This window comes from Thamnophis sirtalis, unplaced genomic scaffold, assembly GCF_051295495.1.
Source record: "Thamnophis sirtalis isolate CommonGarterSnake01/CBP01778 unplaced genomic scaffold, rThaSir2_p1.2 scaffold_9, whole genome shotgun sequence".
In the NCBI taxonomy this organism is placed as follows: domain Eukaryota; kingdom Metazoa; phylum Chordata; class Lepidosauria; order Squamata; family Natricidae; genus Thamnophis; species Thamnophis sirtalis.
In genome coordinates, this window is record NW_028261389.1 from 31,812,109 (window position 1) to 31,830,018 (window position 17,910).

At 40.7% G+C, this 17,910-nt stretch overlaps 1 protein-coding gene across 3 annotated transcripts in view; it reads left to right on the top strand.

The window, feature by feature from the left end:
* Positions 1–177: 177 nt before the first annotated feature.
* ZC3H7B (zinc finger CCCH-type containing 7B) overlaps positions 178–17,910 on the top strand; it is a 57,425-nt gene continuing 39,692 nt past the window's right edge. For 2 of the 3 annotated variants that reach the window (XM_087723219.1, XM_087723221.1), the window contains exons 1-7: positions 178–369; positions 5,032–5,091; positions 5,901–5,934; positions 8,534–8,731; positions 14,083–14,241; positions 16,678–16,758; positions 17,048–17,104. In XM_087723219.1, coding sequence (XP_087579345.1) covers positions 5,039–5,091; positions 5,901–5,934; positions 8,534–8,731; positions 14,083–14,241; positions 16,678–16,758; positions 17,048–17,104 — 582 coding nt within the window. In that variant the 5' untranslated portion in view covers positions 178–369; positions 5,032–5,038. The remainder of the gene's footprint in view (positions 370–5,031; positions 5,092–5,900; positions 5,935–8,533; positions 8,732–14,082; positions 14,242–16,677; positions 16,759–17,047; positions 17,105–17,910) is intronic. The other variant, XM_087723220.1, reaches the window with a different exon arrangement.

Genomic DNA, 17,910 nt, shown 5'->3' on the forward strand with positions numbered 1-17,910 from the left:
CTGGAGTTGAATTCAATTTGAAGAAGGCGCTACCATTTAAAAAAAAATACTGTGGTATAGTGTGTGTGTGATGTGTGTGTGTAGAGTACCTATGGTGGGAAACAGGTGGTCGTTAGGACCTGGAGGGATCCCAAGGAAGCATTTTGCCTGGCTGGTAAGGCTGTGTTAGGGAGACCTGGAAATGAAAGTAAAAAAGGCGAAGAGGCACATGGAGGGAACAGCAGGGGCAGCAGCAGAAGCTGCTCTAGGATCAGAATTCTCCCTTCTGCAATGAAGTAATAGTGACTAATTATTTATAACAATATCTCTAGTACTATCCTACCATTAATCAAGGCAAGTAACCATAGTGAAAATTTCCAAGCAGAAGGGGTGAGTAGGTTACATTTTTTTTTGTCTGATAAGAGGGAAAAAAGGTGGAGGGAGAAAGACCTGAGAAATCCCCCCCAGCCCCCTCCCAGCAACATTATATAGATTCACAGAACACAGTGACAAACATCGTAGTTGCAGATGCAGCCAAATTCTCCCCAATCAAGAAGTCTCGGGTCTTTATTAAAAACACGGCTGGGAGTAAATGGGTAAAGGCGATTTCCCCCGAACGAGATGGGGTATCGGAGGGCTGGCAGGAGTTGGGAGTGAATGGCGGACCCAGTGCCCTTTTGGAACGATCAGGACTTCCTACTATTTCTCTCCGATGGGGCCAGGGGATCGTAAGCTGCCTTGCCGGGTTCTTGTTGTGGTTTTACTAAAAACATTCATTATATGCAATTTCAGTGAAAGAAAAACTGCCGACGCCTATGAGTGGGTCCTGCTTAAACATAGCTTTTAGTTCTGCTGGATCTGGCATTTTGTAGCCTGACTTATCAAAGTTACCAGTGTAACAGCATGGAAATGTTTCCCTGTGTAGTGTATACATCTTTTTGTGTATGTCACAAACATCTTTCTGCGCCGTGGGGCTGTTTTAGCTTGGAAATAACCGTGACAGCTTGCTATGAGTTTGGGAGAGAGTGCCTGTAATAATACTTCGGGGGGTTTCCGTTTACTTCCGCCATAGAGATATAGCTAAAGCCGGATCGCTTTACTAAGCGAGGCCGCGGCTTGGAGGCCTTGGATTAATAGGGGTAGGACGGTTTTATTCCAGTGGAATTTGAACTAAAAACCGTGTCGTTTAATGAGGGAAAAGTAAGGACAACGGTTTGAAGAAGCAAAGTAACATAAAATGAAAAACAATTACTGTGAATAAGTGCATATTGTGTTATAATCTGAATACCAAAGGCTTTTTAAATATTTCTTAATATAACAAACTACCATTCATGCATAAATGTCGCGTGCCTGTTGCATTAATTTAATAGGTTAAGCAAGTTATGTTACTAGCATGGAGAATGCATAGTAGGAGAATGGCAAATGTGTTTAAATTGCTACTGAGAATGCAGCATTTTATTCTGCATGACTAGGGAAAGTAAGTGAATGCCAGGAACAAGTAAATTAGGCATTATAACTTTCAGGTTGGTGGGATATACTGTAGTAGTGTATGGCTAGTGTTTGTTTAAGCCTTTGGGATATTTCTACATTATTCTGTTTTTAATCTGTTTTTTGCTCATTTTAAGTAAACTTCGCCTAAATTGTGAAAGTTCGGCATATTTTGTCAAAAATGTTTGAATAAAGTTATTACACTACTTTACACTACTTTTCAAAGTGCTAACCATTTGTATGATCCTTAATATCATATTGCAGGGGTAGGTGATTTGTGACTTGAAAATCATATGTGGCTTAGCATTGTTATTAGGAGTTTGGTAATCTCCAAATTTGGAAAAAAAAATGCCTCTAATCTTTCTAATGTGCAGTTAAGATTCTTAGAATGGCAAAATTGGGAATTAGACAACAAGTAATCATACATACATACAGTTTTCAGGATTTTAAACCTGATTTCTCCTCATCTCTGCCTCCATGTGATGTGGGTACATCACATAGGTAAATAGGCATTTGGTCGAAAAGTCTTATATTAAAGCTGCAAACAAGCCTTCAGGAAAGGTGGAAAAGCGTATGGGGTGTAGTAAATATTTTGCATTTAATTTAAGCAGTTAATAACAGTTTTAAACTGAATATAGGTAAGGATATTATGACAAAATTAGAACATTCCTAGATAATAGTTAAAATATTCAGGTGAACAGGAAGGGATGGTACAAATGTGTAGTTTGGTTCTGAGCTTTGAATTAGATGCTATATAAGGATCCCAAATGCACTTAAGACTGAGCAATTGAAACTTTCAGAATTTATAGTGCAGCTAAGGGTAATTAAGAATAGATTTTCTTGTTTGTAATTTGAAGTATCAGAACCTCAGCTGGTAGTTCTGTACTACATTTTGATTTTTCTTCTGAAAAATGTTCATTTTCCCCCCCTCTTATTTTTCTGTGGAGCCATAAAACTTTACTTTTATTTACTTTGTAAACATCTTACACATCCACACAAATATTTTATACGGTATGTAGAAAGGTACCATTCTGAGTAGGATTTTAAATATTTTTTTAAAACAACATTGACAATATTTTTCAAGTACATGTTTTTAATTAATGGACTGTATCATTAAAGACCAGTTTGGGTGCAGCAAAGATAAAACCTTTTAAAAATTTCAGCAATAGACTCTATGGGTAGTCCTCAACTTAAGACCGCAATTGAGCCCAAAATTTCCCTTGCTAAGCAAGATGCTTATTAAGTGAGTTTTGCCCTATTTCACAATCTTTCTTGCCACAGTTACTAAGAGTATAACTGCAGTTGTTAGGTTAGTAACATGGTTATTAAATGAATCTGGTATTGAAGGTTGTAAAAGGTGATCACATGAACTCAGGACTCTTCAACCATCATAAATACTGTACATGCCCAGATGCCAACTGTCTATTTTTTTTTATATGACCGGGGGATGCTGCAACAGTTGTAAGTGTAAATACCTGTCATAAGTCATTAAAAGAATTTGTAAGTTGAGAACTAGCTGTAAACTTGTACAATGCAAAGTTCTGTTGATTGCTATCAATGTAGAAGGGTAACCCAAGCCTCTGTGCTCTTCAACATCTTCATCAATGATTTGGATGAGGGGATAGATGGGGAAGTCATCAAATTTGCAGACCAAGTTGGCAGGAATAGCCAATACTCCAGAAGATAGGCTCAAGATCTAGAATGATCTGAAAAGACTTGTATATTGGGCCTTATCCAATGTATATTGGGCCTTATCCTTATGAAATTCAATGGTGAGAAAACGTAAGATTTTACATTTAGACAAGAAAAACCAAATGCACAGGTATAGTATAGATGGTACCTGGCTCAATAATGAGAGGGATCTTGGAGTCCTAGTGGACAATCACTTACCGTATTTGGCGCTCCATAAGACGCACGTGACCATAAGACACACTCCTGTTTTTCACCTCCGCGTGCCATGTTTTTTGCTTCCACGCATCCTGTTTTTGACCTCCGTGCACCCTGTTTTTGGCCTCTGTAAAAGTCTGGCGCAATGCCCAAAAACAGGATGTGCGGAGGCCGAAAATGGGACACATGGAGGCCGAAAACCGGAAGCACAGAGGCCAAAAACGGGTCTTACAGAGGCCAAAAAAAGGGGACGCCCAGAGGCCAAAAATGGCCAAAGGGTGGGGGCCTGTGGGTGGGCAGGGTTTGGCAACATTTGCTCCATAAGACATACAGACATTTCCACCCATTTTTGGGCTACAAAAAATGTGTCCTATAGAGCAAAAAACACGGTAAATATGAGCCAGCAGTGTGCTGCAGCTGCCAAAAAAGCCAACATAGTTCTAGCCTGCATTTACACAGGGATAGAATCAAGATCATGTGAAGTGTTAATACCACTTTATAATGCCTTGGCAAGGCCACATTTGGAATACTGCATCCAGGTTTGGTCTCCACGATGTAGAAAAGATGTTGAGTCTCTAGAAAGAGTGCAGAGAAGAGCAAGAAAGATGATTAGGGGACTGGAGGGTAAAACAAAGAATGGTTGCTAGAATTGGGTATGTCTAGTTTAATTAAAAGAAGGACTGGGGGTGACATAATAGCTGTGTTCCAATATCTCAGGTGTTTTCACAAAGAAGGAGTTGAGCTATTCTCCAAAGCACCTGAGGGCAGGACAAGATGCAATGGATGGAAGCTAATAAAGGAGAAAAATAACCTAGAACTAAGAAGAAATTTCCTGACAATCAGAAAAATTAATCAATGGAACAACTTGCCTTCAGAAATTGGGAGTTTTTAAGAAGAGATTGGAAAACCATTTGTCTGAAATAGTATAGGGTTTCCTGCCTAAACCGGGGATTGGAGTAGAAGATCTCCAAGATGTCTTCCAACTCTGTTCTGTTCTGTTCTATTTGCGACCTTCTGGCAACAAAGTCAATGGAGAAACCAGATTTACTTAACATCCATGTTACTAACTTAACAATTGCAGTGATTCACTTAACAACTGTGGCATAAAGCCCATTAAATGGGACAAAATTCTCTTAATAAACTGTCTTGTTTAGCAACAGAAATTTGGGACACAATTGTGGTCATAAGTGGAGGAACTACCTGTAGTCTACTCACCTGTAGATTTTATAGTTCCTTAATCATCATTATAATTATTTAAAAATTTATCCTATATGTAATTTTCTCTTAAAGTCATATAGAGTCTTTAGAATAATTCCAAAGATTTCCAAGGTTTTGAGAAAGGTTAAAAGATATTGAATTTTTTTCTTCCTATTCCTTTGCTCTCCTTAGAAATGTTGTATATACTTTCGAGAAGCATAATGAAGTAAGCATAATGAAATAAGCTTTCACTTTTTCTGTATTTTTAGGAAGGGAAGTTGTTGGAATTTATTTACTCATATTTGCAGATTATATATTGCTAAGTGCTCACATTTTTAATTTATTTGAGGATGGAAAGAAAATACTAAATACTAACATATTTGGGAAAGAAACATAATAGTGCTATACCCATGTTAAAATTTGAACTGAATAGATTTGTACGACTGTAAAAAATTAAAATATTCTTTTTTACTATTGCAGTGATGCAATGGAAAGACAAAAAAGAAAAGAAGAGATAGAGAAAGGTCTTCAGTTCATCCAGTAAGTAACCATATTTGGTAGTGGTGGTGTTTCTGTTTTCATTTATTTGTAATATAAAATTCTGCTTTGCTCAATATATCACCAAACATCCAAACAAGAATCAAATCACAATTCTATTATGTTGCATTAGTGTAAAAATATGGCAGTGCTCAAGAAGTTACTTGTTGGAATTATGTCACCTAATGTAAACATATTACCCTCATGTGGCGTTTGGAACCTAGAAATATTAGACTTCCATCAATGTATTTCAGTTAACATACTTGTAAAGGAAAACCTCTGAGACCAAGGAGGAATATAATTTCTTAGATTTCTATTTATCTTTTCCTTTTGTTAATTCAGTCTGTAAATTTGAGGTGATGTTCTTCACCTGATTTATTCTATTGATTGGCTATATAGGAACGTTATAAATCGAGATGTTGAGGCTTATATTCAGTTTTTATTGACTTCAGCTTTACATGATTGTAATTTTCCAATACAGAGGAATTGAACTTTGTTGTACTTACAAACCTTTCTACATACGTCGACCATGGATATTAGCCACAAATTTTCCTTCTTCCGTGTGTAGAGTTTACTAAAAAAGAATTTTCTCAAAGTTCTTGACAAACACCGATGTATCAGTCAGCCTATAATGTTGCTACCTAATAATACTGTCCTTCTGGAAAACTGCAGTATCTATTTTACTGTGGTAATTTCCTATCCATGATTAAATTATACATGTAATATATATGTCTTTATGCGTGTTAGATCAATGTACACATTTCATGACTGTTTTATTATTTCATAACAGTTTCATTCATTCTTCATTCTAGGTCTACATTACCATTAAGCCAAGAAGATTATGAGGTAATTTTAAGATTTCACATACTTATTTTAAGCTATCTAGTGATATTATGTATATACATCTTAACCTGTTACCATAGGTAATGTTGGGGAACAGAAGAATAGTATTAATGGTTTTCTAGAGTGGTTAGGAGAACATAGTTTTATGTGGAAAAATGAGCAATCATTCTCAGCTCTATGTAAAGCTACAGCAGAATTTCACTAAGGAAAGTTGTATTTATTTATATAGCATAACATTTTTACTGCTTTTGATTATCATAAAAATAATCTCCAAACAGACCTTGCACTTTATTCTTACAGGAGGCCATGTTTGTATATTTTATTTATTATAAATATTTTACTCAGGTTTACTCATTATTACAACATCTACAGAACTGACAATGAACTAAAATATTATGTTAAACACAACAATCTTAACTGCAGAACAAAAGTATACACAGTAGTAGTGAAGCACGTATGAAGTGTAGGATCAGTAATAAGATGGCCCTGCTAAAAAAAAGTTTATGCATTTTTGGAAATACAGCAGAGAAAAGAGTGTATAGACCTGAGAAAGAAGCATCAAAATACAGAGGCAGATAAAAAAAATTTCTGCTGTTTGGATTAAGTTGTTATTAATTAGACTGGATCTTCTGGCTTAGTTGAACTAAGACTTTTCTGACAAGGATTTTTTTTTCATTCAGCCCAGTTGGAAAAATAGAAAAGAAAGCTTTGGATCTTCCTATTCAGAGTCAGAAATTTAGAATGTAACAATTCTTGTGCCCATCCTGAAATGAAAACAATCAAAATGAAGATGGTTTTAATGTGGAATCTTTGGTGTTGTTTGATCTTAGTTGTTTGCTTGCAGTGTTTTGTTACCTGATTAAGTAACATCAGTGCTAGTGAGTGTCAGATTTATTTCCTGCTTATATATAATACCTTGTCCTGCCACTCCTGGCTCCTTGACTAGATTTTCTTCTTGATTCATCCCTGAGCTACACATATTCTCTTCCTTTGGATGATTTTTAATGAGAAATTCCATTTTTAAACCAATGATGCCACTGCAAATACAAGTAGACCTCAACTTAGAATGGCAATTGGGACTGGAATTTCTATTACAAAGTGATACGGTTATAAAGTGACAGCAATCCAGCAGGGAAGGGCACAAGTGACAGTGGTTATGAACATGGTGATAAGTGCAAGCACCCAATTGTGATGTGGGATGAAGGGATGCTAGGACAGCTGGAGTTCCAAGGACTTGTTATAACCACCATTTGTTCAGCACCATTATAACTTTAAATGGTTGTAGGGTTAGGGTTAGAATCGGGGGTCCTCAACCCCCAGTCCATGGACCAGCACCGGTCTGCGGCATGCCAGAAACTGGGCCGTGCAAACAAGTGAAGCCCCATCTGCGGGATTCAGGCAGCACATGGAACAACATTCACCCACTCCCCAGTCCATGGAACTGGTCCCTGGTGTTCAAAATGTTGGGGGCCACTAGGTTAGACTACTGTATAAGAAAAATAAGACAACTATCAAATACGCAGTATTTTGAAAAATCCGATCAATCAACTAAAGCAAACAAGTTACTATTGATTGAAGAAAACATTGGGTTTCAGTATATGTTAGAAGCTGAATGCTCAATGCACCTGAGCCTTCTGTTTGGATGTTGTTAGGCAGAGCAAACCCTACGTATTCCTTCCCTTTCCTTGTTTTTCTTCTTTCTCTTGAGCACTGTCCTCATCATTTTATAAAATGTGAAGAATAATTGAAACCCAGTATCTACAGTATGGAGACCGCTTGGTGCTTCAGGCAGTCAAGCAAAGTACTCCAGTTTTTAAATCAGAAATTTGTTTATTAGAGGAACCCACTTTCCTAATGGCTCTGAGGTTTGAATGACTTGTACATCCACTAGATTTTCAACCGCTGTTCCAGAGGCTTTTTGAACAACCAAAGATGATTCTCTCAATTCATATCTCAGGATGCAAATGGTTTATGAAATGATTTTAATAGCACTATTGTGCCACACTAAAAAACTTGGGATTTTTGGTCTCTATTGTGTAATAAAAGCATCATGTATAAGGCAATGTATAAGGCGCACCAAGCTTTCGAAGAGTAAGAAAAAAAAGTTTTTGTCCTCCCTGGCCTCCATGAGCACTCTTCAGGCTTCAGCAGGGCTGGGGGAAGGTAAAAACACCTCCTTTTTTTGCAAAAGGGTGGAAAGCAGGCCAGTTTTTGCAAAAATGGGGGCATTTTTGCCTTTTCCCAGGTCTGCTGAAGCCTGCAGAGTGCTTCTGGGGGATAGGGGGGAGACAAAAATGCCTCCGTTTTTGTGAAAAATGGACCATTTTTCGCAAAAATGGGATCCGGGGGCGGGGCTTTGAGAGACCAAAAATGGCTGTATTCGATGTATAAGACGCACCAACATTTCCATGCTCTTTTGGGGGGGGGGGAGTGTGTCTTATACTCCGAAAAATATGGTAGATAGACTAGAGTAGTACAATTGATTATTTAGTGCTATTGAGCCATTACTGCAAAGAAGAATATATTAAAATGTTGTGGAAAGTACCATAAGTGAAAGCCTTGAAAGTAATTATTAAGTTTTGAATCCTACTCTTCCCTACAGGCTTTTTTACAGAAATTGGTGCAAAACTTACTTGCAGAGGGCAATGATTTATTCAGAGAGAAGGATTATAAGTTGTCACTGGGGCAGTATGTTGAAGGGTTGAATGTGTCCGAATATGCCGCTTCAGATGAAGTGAACATTCCTGCGGATCTTTTATGCAAACTCCATGTCAATCGAGCTGCCTGCTACTTTGCTATGGTGAGTAACCCTTTGACTATGTCATATATCTGTGTACAGGAACTTGTGGCTTACTGACTGCAATTGGGACCGTCAACTCTGCTACTAAGCGACACCATTATAAAGTAAAATGCCATGTGACTGCACCTGACTTACAACATCAGTTTGTCAGTCCTAGCTGTGGTTATTAAGTGAATCCCTGTGGATCATTAAGTGCAGCATCATGTAACCGACTTCTGACTTCCTCTCAATTTCCCCATTGACTTTGCTGGTCAGAAACTGTGAAGATTGCAAATGGCAATCAGGTGACCCTGGGACTCTGCAAACATTGCAAATGTGTGTGCCTATTAACAAGTGTCCAAAGTGTAATCACATGACCACAGGGAAGCTTCAGAACCTGTAATTTTGAGGACAAATTATGTACTTCAGGTGGTTGCTGAATGAGTGTTCAGTTAGCAAGGGATACTTATACTTAATAACTTGATAAATCCAACTTTCACATCCATAGAATGTCACAAAGAAAATTACTGGATGCATGATTCTGACCTTTAGAAGATGGAAGAAGGGGAGGCCACTTTTGCACATTCACATTCCAAGCCATAAAACTTGAAAACAAAGAGGAAAATAATTTGATCAGAGCAAATGGCAAGGTGACATAGTTAATTTTTCTCTTGGGTCTTTGTAAGATGGAAGTTCTATGCGGTCCTCGATTTACAACATTCATTTAGTGATCATTTGAAGTTACAATGGCAATCAAAAAAGTGATTTTTCTTATTCTTCACACTTAACGACTGTTGGAGCATCCCCATGATCACATGATCAAAATTTGGATGCTTGGCAATTGGTTTTTAATTATGAACAGTGTTGCCATTTCATGTGTTCACCTTTTGCAACCTTCTGATCAGCAAATATAGGGGGCCAATACCAGGGGAAAGGCCAAAGGCAGGAGCAGGATAGCAGACAAGGGCAAGGCCTCAGGCGAAGCAGCCCCAGTGGCTCAGCGACAAGGCAGATCTGCGAGGCTTCAGGAGGAGAGGGATCTCTCCCTGTTAATCACCCAGCTCCCCTGCAGGAATTGGAGGAGGAGGATAAGGCCTTAGATTTATCCCCTGATAACTCAGTGGTGGGCCCCAGCTCTCCAGGCCGTTCAATTCACTTGGAGCCAGGCTCACCTCCCGAGTCTCCTCCGAGGCTTTCAGGCCCAGAGCCTTCTTCCCCCCCTTCTCGGGCTAGGCATCGCTCCAGGGAGGATAGGGGCCTAGTGCTTTCCTTTGAAGTGCGGAGGTGATTGCACGTGCAATTTCACAAGGCATAGCTGAAGGACGTCAGCACAGAGATGACCTTTCTGAAGGCAGGCGCAGGAAGGAACCTGGGACCTCCACGCGCAGGATGAGGCACCCATCCCTGGAATGATGAGCAGGATCAGGATGATCAGGAACTATCTGAGGATGAAGATCTTCCTCCAGACACTCCTGCCTTCTCAGTATTATTCAAACTCACTACATTCAAGTCCATTTTACTTAAGGCAAAAGCCACCACGCAACTTGGCGTGTCTTCTCAGGCAGGACAGGGAACCATTGAAGCTGCCGCTCCCAATCCCAGGGACAGCATGTTCAAAGCGCAAGTCCCAGCCCAAGAACTTGTCTCTGTGCCTGAACTGTTTATGGAAGTGGTGCAACACCAATGGGCCCAGCCTTGGCCGCAGAGGGGATAAGAGACTCTATTCAGTGGAGGCGAATTTGCAAAATGTTCTCAAATTGCCCCCTGTAGATCCTCCGGTGGTCTCCTTAACATCTAATTTGGTTCTTCCAGCAGACCTTATCGAGTGTCTCAAGGCAGAAGACAGAAGGCTTGCCATAAAATGCACCAAGTTGCAGCCTGGGCCATTAAGGCCTCTACTTCTGCCTCCTTCTTTAATAGGGCTTCCATCCTTTGGTTAAAGGACCTGCCAGCTAAATTACCAGCAGAGGACACACGTCTCCGTCAATACGTGAATACGATTATTGCAGTGGCCCAGTATTCAGCTGACACCTCATTAAATGCGGCAAAATTTGCTTCCAGGACACTGGCGTCTAATGTAACATCTCGACGCTTTCTCTGGTTTCACCACTGGCAAGTAGATATGAAATCAAAGTGGAAATTGGCCGCTGTCCCCTTTAAAGGTGACAAGCTGTTTGGGGAGACCTTGGATTTGGTGTTGGTCAAATCCAAGGATAAGAGAAAGGTTCTTTCCACCAGTTTCAAGAAGCAGGATAGAAAGGCCCAACCTTACTTAGAAGTCAATCCTTTCAGCCATCTGAGGTGTCCTTCAATGCCTTGACATTTCACACACCATATTCCCAACCTTCTGACAGGTCTCAGGACAAGCAGTCCTTTTTCTGATAGAAGCAGACAACATTATCCCTACCATAGAACTAACTGAGAAGGAGCCTCTCAGACTCCTCCCATTGGGGGGCGCCTCCAGCAGTTCACCAACCAATGGGAACTCACCACGTCGGACTATTGGGTCCTACAGACAGTGAGGCAGGGCCTCGCCCTCGAGTTCATTTCCATTCCCCCGAGGAACTTCATTCGCTGCCCCACTCCCTCCTGCCCAACCAAGAGGGAGCTCATGCATAAGAAGATTCAACATCTCCTGGAAATCAATACCATAGAGCTTGTACGAGTGGAGCAGGAACGGAGGGGATTTTACTCCATCCTATTCCCGGTGCCGAAGAGCTTGGGGGGTAGGGTGGCGAGCAATATTAGACTTGATGAACCTCAACTACCATGTAACGTACAGGAGGTTCAAAATGCAGTCCTTGCAAACCATTCTACTACAACTGATCTACTCACATCTGTAGACCTAAAGGAGGAATACTTGCACATACCAATTCGGCCCCATTCCTTTATGCGGGCTGACACTATCAATACAGGGCCATGCCTTTCGGCCTGTCGTCAGCACCCAGGGCCTTCACCAAAATTCTCTCAGCTTTGGCAGCAGACCTCAAAAGGAAGCTGGTGAGACTAATCTGTTTTCTGGACAATATCCTCATACAATCATCATCCAGGGAACAGGCGGTCTGCGATCTCCATGCCACCATGAGCAGCCTTCAGGCACACGGCTTCTCCGTAAATCTTGAGAAAAGCCACTTGGATCCGACCACCAGGCTCCTGCACCTAGGGGCAGAGATAGATACCCTAGCTTGCAAGGTTCACCTATCACAGGAAAGATTAAACACCCTAGGCGCCCTAATCCTCGTGCAGGGAACAAGGCAGGTGCCAGTCATTCATCTGTCCCAGTTATTGGGCAAGATGATTTCTTGCATATCAGTGGTCCCATGGGAAAGGCTCCAAACAAGGGTACTCCAGTGGCTCTTATTACCACTACAATGGGCCAACAAGAGCAGCTCCCCATATTAGTCTGACTTCCCCCGAAGGTGAGGTGCTCCCTCTGGTGGTGGCTTTCTCCAGCCGTGAAGAAGGGCCACCTGTTCAAGGAACCGGAGCGGCTGGTTGTAACTACAGACACCAGCCTGTCCAGCTGGGGCGCTCACCTCAACAATCAGGTGACGCAGGGCAGGTCTCGAGAGGAATCGGCCTGCAGCATCAACTGGTTGGAGCTGAGAGCAGTGAGACTCGCCCTTCGCCATTTCAGGTGGGACATTCAACACGGCCATGTCTTGTTAATGACAGACATTGTGGCCACCAAGGCCCATATCAACCGCCAAGGGGAGAAAGCGCTCCCCATCCCTCATGGAGGAGGCAGAGGCCCTGGGCAGGTGGGTGGAACAACATCTCCAGTCGATTCAGGCGGACCACATCTCGGGAGTGGACAACACTCAAGCAGACTGGCTGAGCAGGACCACCATAGATAATTCGGAGTGGTGCCTGCATCCGGACCTCTTTCACCAAATAACACTGAGGTTCGGGTTCCAACAGTCGGCCTTTCCGCCAGCCAGGAGAACACGCAGCTTCCCTGCTTCTTCTCCCATTTCCACTTTCCCCAGGCGGAGGGGACAGATGCCCTCCGCTGCAGGTGGCCACCTGAACTTCTGTATGCCTTCCCACCTCTTCCTCTGCTTCCACAAGTAGTTCACAAGATCATTGCCGAAGGGGCGGAGATTCTCCTAGTGGCACCTCATTGCCCCAGGAGGTCTTGGTATGCCGACCTCGTAAGTCTTTCAGTGGTGAATCCCTGGCGCATCCCTCAGGATCAGGTCTCCATCAGCCAGGGGGCCATCGTTCACCCAGACCCCAGATAGCTTCAATTGGCCATTTGGCACTTGAGGGGAACCTCCTGAGGAGGGACAAGTTTTCTGACAAGGTGATCCAAACTATCCAGGCGGCCAGGAGGCCCTCAACCACCAGGATCTGTGATTCAACTTGGGCCACCTTTGCCACTGGTCCACCCGTGCCCTCGACCCGGTCACTGCCTCGGTGCCACACATCTTGGACTTTCTGCAAGAGGGCTTGGACGTGGTCACCCCCCTCGCCGTTTGTCCAGAACTATAAATTGGATATGTTTCCCTCAGCTGAGGCTTTGTTTGGCAGACAGGTGCTGCAGCAAGTTCATTCTGCGGCCAAACCCTTGGCCTCTTCTACCTGCCCTGGAGACAGTTAACTTGGATATGTCCCATGCTTGGACTCTCCAAGCAGCGCACAGGAGAATGACCATTTGCTTACCTGAAAGGTTGTTTTCTGGGCGGAGAGTCCAACCCCACCCAAATATCGTGCAGGCCCATGGTTCAGGGACACCAGACGATCTCCATGCCATCTCTTTGTACCTTCTGGTTCCAGGACTCGTTAAAATATTGACCTTAAGGAGGAACAGGAGGCATGGCCAAATAATTTGAACTCGAGTCCTTGGGCAACCAGACTAATTTAACCCATGCTTGGACTTTCTTGCAGCCCACAGAGAACGACCCTTCAGGTAAGCCAATGGTCACTTTGGTGAAGGGGCGGGGTTTCAGGAGGCAAAAAATGCTGTATTCAGTGTATAAGATGCACCCAGATTTTCGCCCTCTTTTTTAAGGGAAAAAGGTCTGTCTTATAATCCGAAAAATATGGTAAATCCTTCCAATGCTCACCATCCAGTCAGAGTTGAAGATGTTTCTTGGATGAGAAGCAAAACATCTTCAAAGAAAAACAGGAAAGTCCAGTTGCCTCTTGAAAAAGCACCCTTGGGGAAACCATGACCTGGATCACTGAGAATCTCCATAGACATACTATCTATTACCATCTATTACCTAAAATGCCAAAGTGTTAGTTTACCCTTTACTAAGAATCCATAAGAGTAGTGATTTAATTAGAATTCTCTTTTTGGGGATAAGAACGTGAGAGTTCTGTTTGTGTTAAAGTTCTCATGATCACATTTATTAATTATCTAAAAGGGCTTACATGAAAAGGCTTTAGAAGATAGTGAGAAGGCTCTGGGATTCAACAAGGAGAACATCCGTGCTCTCTTTCGGAAGGCCCGCTGCTTAAGTGAGCTAGGAAGACACAAGGAAGCTTATGAATGTAACAGCCGCTGTTTGCTCTCACTCCCACATGTAAGTAGCAATTTCCTCTTTTCTAAATATTTTCTATTATTAATAGAAAAACAGGTAGATGTTTAAATGACTAAAAGGATATTAGAGTTGAAGCATATTTTACAGGTAGTCCTTTAGTTTCAACAGCACTTGTGACCAGAATTGCCATTGCTGAGTGATGTGGTTGTAAAGCACAATATCATGTGACTGCCTCATTAACAATGGCATTCTGGGTAGTCTCATTTGTCATTGTAACCAAAAGACATATGGGTCATTAAGGGAGGAGCAGGGAGGGAGTCCCAGACAAGGAGTGTGGGAGGGTAGGTCCAGTGCTTGCAGGGTGAACTCAGGGAGGCTGGGAAAGAAGGTGCAGGGCATGTACATGTATGCAAGTGCAGGGAGGCATAGGGAAGGAAGGTGCTGGTGGCCACGTGTCTATGTGCAAGCCCATAGAGGTAAGGAAGGAGGCCTCTTGGGTGTAGGTGCCTATGTGTGAACACGGAGATTAGAGAAGGAGGGCACTGGATGCTACATGTGGGTACAGAGGGGAGAAGGGTGGCAGTGTGTGCATGTGAAAGGTTGGTGGGAAGACTTACCTGAGTGACTGGTGATCTTCCCTCTGGCTCCCCCATTGACTTTTCTTGTGGAAAACCAGAGAATGTTGGCAACAGCTATCACAGGACTGTGGGATGCTTCAACCAGTCATAAACGCACACTGATTATCAAGTTCCTGAACTTTGTTCACAAGACTGCTGATGCAGTGCAACAGCTGGAACTTTGATGTGTTTTTGTTCAGTGGCCATGTGACCATCATTTGTAGCCTTCACTGCCAGCTTCCATTAAGCAAAGTCAGTGGGGAAGTTGGCAGGAGGTTGTAAGTGGTGACGCCAGGATGCTGCATCTGGGCAGTCTTCACCTAATGATGGCGACTGGGATTGCTGGAACTGCAGTCATGAAATGTCATGCCTTATAACTGCATTACTTAGCAATGGAGTTTCTGGTTCAAATTACTGTTGGATTAGCAAATGTATTGTAAATATTTATAACAATGTTACATCCTTTATGCCTGCAATATTAAGTTACAAAAGTCTGAAATCTGGTTCTAATGAATAAAATCTGTGTGATCACGATTATACTTTATATTGATATATAATATATAATGAAATATTTGGAGCACAAAAATCTGCTAATTTTGTACCTATTATAATTTTTAATTAATTTTACAGTGTGGTAGAGATTCAATTTATAAGAATGCAAATATATTTTTTTTCATTTCATACGTAATTTTTATGAAGCTTTTTACAAAACAAAACATAAAAATTAAACTAACCTCCGTTCTTCCCATTCCTAAGACGTCCATAATATCCCCTTTTGTTTAGCATTTTATATACTTTCCATTTGTTTTTCATTTGCAATTTCCTCTTTACATTTATAATTCTTATAACTTAATATTTACATATATCAATATTCTACTTTCATTCATTATTCCTATTCTCTAACCACTGATACAATTTGTCCCATACTGTATAGTTATCTTTTTCTTCTTTATCTTGCAGTTTGAGAGTTAATTTAACCATGTTGGGCCTGCAATATTAAGTTACAAAAGTCTGAAATCTGGTTCTAACGAATAAAATCTGTGTGATCGTGATTAAACTCTATATTGATATATGATATATAATGAAATATTTAGAGCACAAAAATCTGCTAGCATACCATTATAAATTTTGTACCTATTATAATTTCTAATTAATTTTACAGTGTGGCAGAGATTCATTTCATAAGAATGAAAAGATTTTTTAAATGGTTTTTTTTATTAAAAAATATTAATGGGAGCTATCTAACAGAGTTCAGTTGAACTGAAAGAGCAAAGGATAGAACAATTCAAAATTAGGTAAAACTATGCTATGGACTTTCTTTAAAAAACCATAATTATTGAAAATAATACAAGATTAAATTATTTACTTTTTGTACTTTTCACTGCCAATAAAATAATGACATTAGTTTTATATTATCTGTGCCCACCATATCTTGAAATTCTGATAGTCCTCAATTTAGGACCACATTTGGGATCAGGGTTTCATTACTAAGCAAGGCAGTTAACTGAGTCACACCCAATTTTACCACCTTTTTTGCTATGGTTGTTAAGTGAATAATGTATTTGTTAAGCAAATCCAGCCAAAAGAGAACAACCCATTGACTGCTTGTGGAAAGCGGACTGGTAAGGTTGCAAATGGCGATAACATAATCTCAGGACACTCCAGTCATTGTGAATACATGCTGCATGCCAAGCACTTGAAATTTTGATCACACATCCTTGGAAATGCTGCGATGGTTATAAGTATGAGGACTGGTCCAACTCACTTACTGGTTGTAAGTTGATGCCATTGTAACTTTGGTTGTGAAAGAAATAATTGTAATTGAGGACTATCTGTAATCTAATTGTTTTCTCTACTGAAGGATGAAAGTGTGGTCCAGTTGGGTCAAGACCTTGCACAGAAGCTGGGATTAAGAGTCCGGAAAGCATATAAGAGGCCTCAGGTATGATATTTGCATTCTACTTCCCATGACAACAATATACTTTATTCCCACCCACCCCCCACCCCCAACCCTGAAGCTTGAATCTTTTAGATAATTTTATACCTACAGTGTCCAATATTAACTGAAAATATTTGGTCTGCATTGAATGATTATGCATAGGCAGTATATATGGGTACAGCCAAACGAGGTTACCTGTATATCTTATATAGTTTTCCCTTATTAAAGGTGACATTTCTTTGAAAAGATGTCTTAAATGTCTGCTACTTCCTCTCTCTTTCTCTCTTTTTAGGATTCAGAAACATTTTCTGTACTGAGTAATGGCCTGACATCTGCCCTACCAAATCAGGTATATCGCTATTGTTTAAACAGTAGAATTGATATAATGGATAACACTTTTTCCTGCTTGGGTGATAATTTGTTAGGTAAAGTTCATAATTAAAAATGTGGATTAAAAAAGGCAAGAGGTAGCTACAGCAAATGTTGTGTTGATGAAGTGCTGCATCACCCACCTAAAGGGCACATAAATGTTCTCCATTTAGAAGTATGCAGCTAGCCAAAGTTTCCAGGCATCCTTGTGGACAAGAATCTCAGAAGGAGAGTGAGCTATGTTTGTTTGTTTGTTTGTTTGTTTGTTTGTTTGTTTGTTTAAAAGAATTATATGTCCACTCATTTTAAAAGTAATCTCTGGGTAACTCACAACTAAATATATGTAACTGTGTATATCTGCATTTTTTATTTTCTAAATAATTTCTGAACATTTTTAAATTTTAAAAAGTTATTAAAAGTGAAGGTATTTAAGAGATAGATAACACCATCACAGTCTTTATAAGATTTAACTCTGCCTATATGATTTGAATTAAAAATATCTTTTTAAGAGCTGGCTCTTTGCTTTTCACTTCTGAAAAATAATTCTAAAGCTTCAGGCCCAAGTACAGTTCTTGCTGACTACAGAGAGTTCTCGACTCACGACCATTCAGTTGGCACCGAAAAAGTGACATGACTCATCCTTGCACTTAACAACTGTCATAACAACCCTACGGTCACATGATCAAAATTCAGATGTTTGGCAACTGCTGTGTCTTAGGGCAACATGATTGACATTTGCAACCTTTTCAGGGGATTTCTGGCAAACATACATTGAGAGAAGCCAGA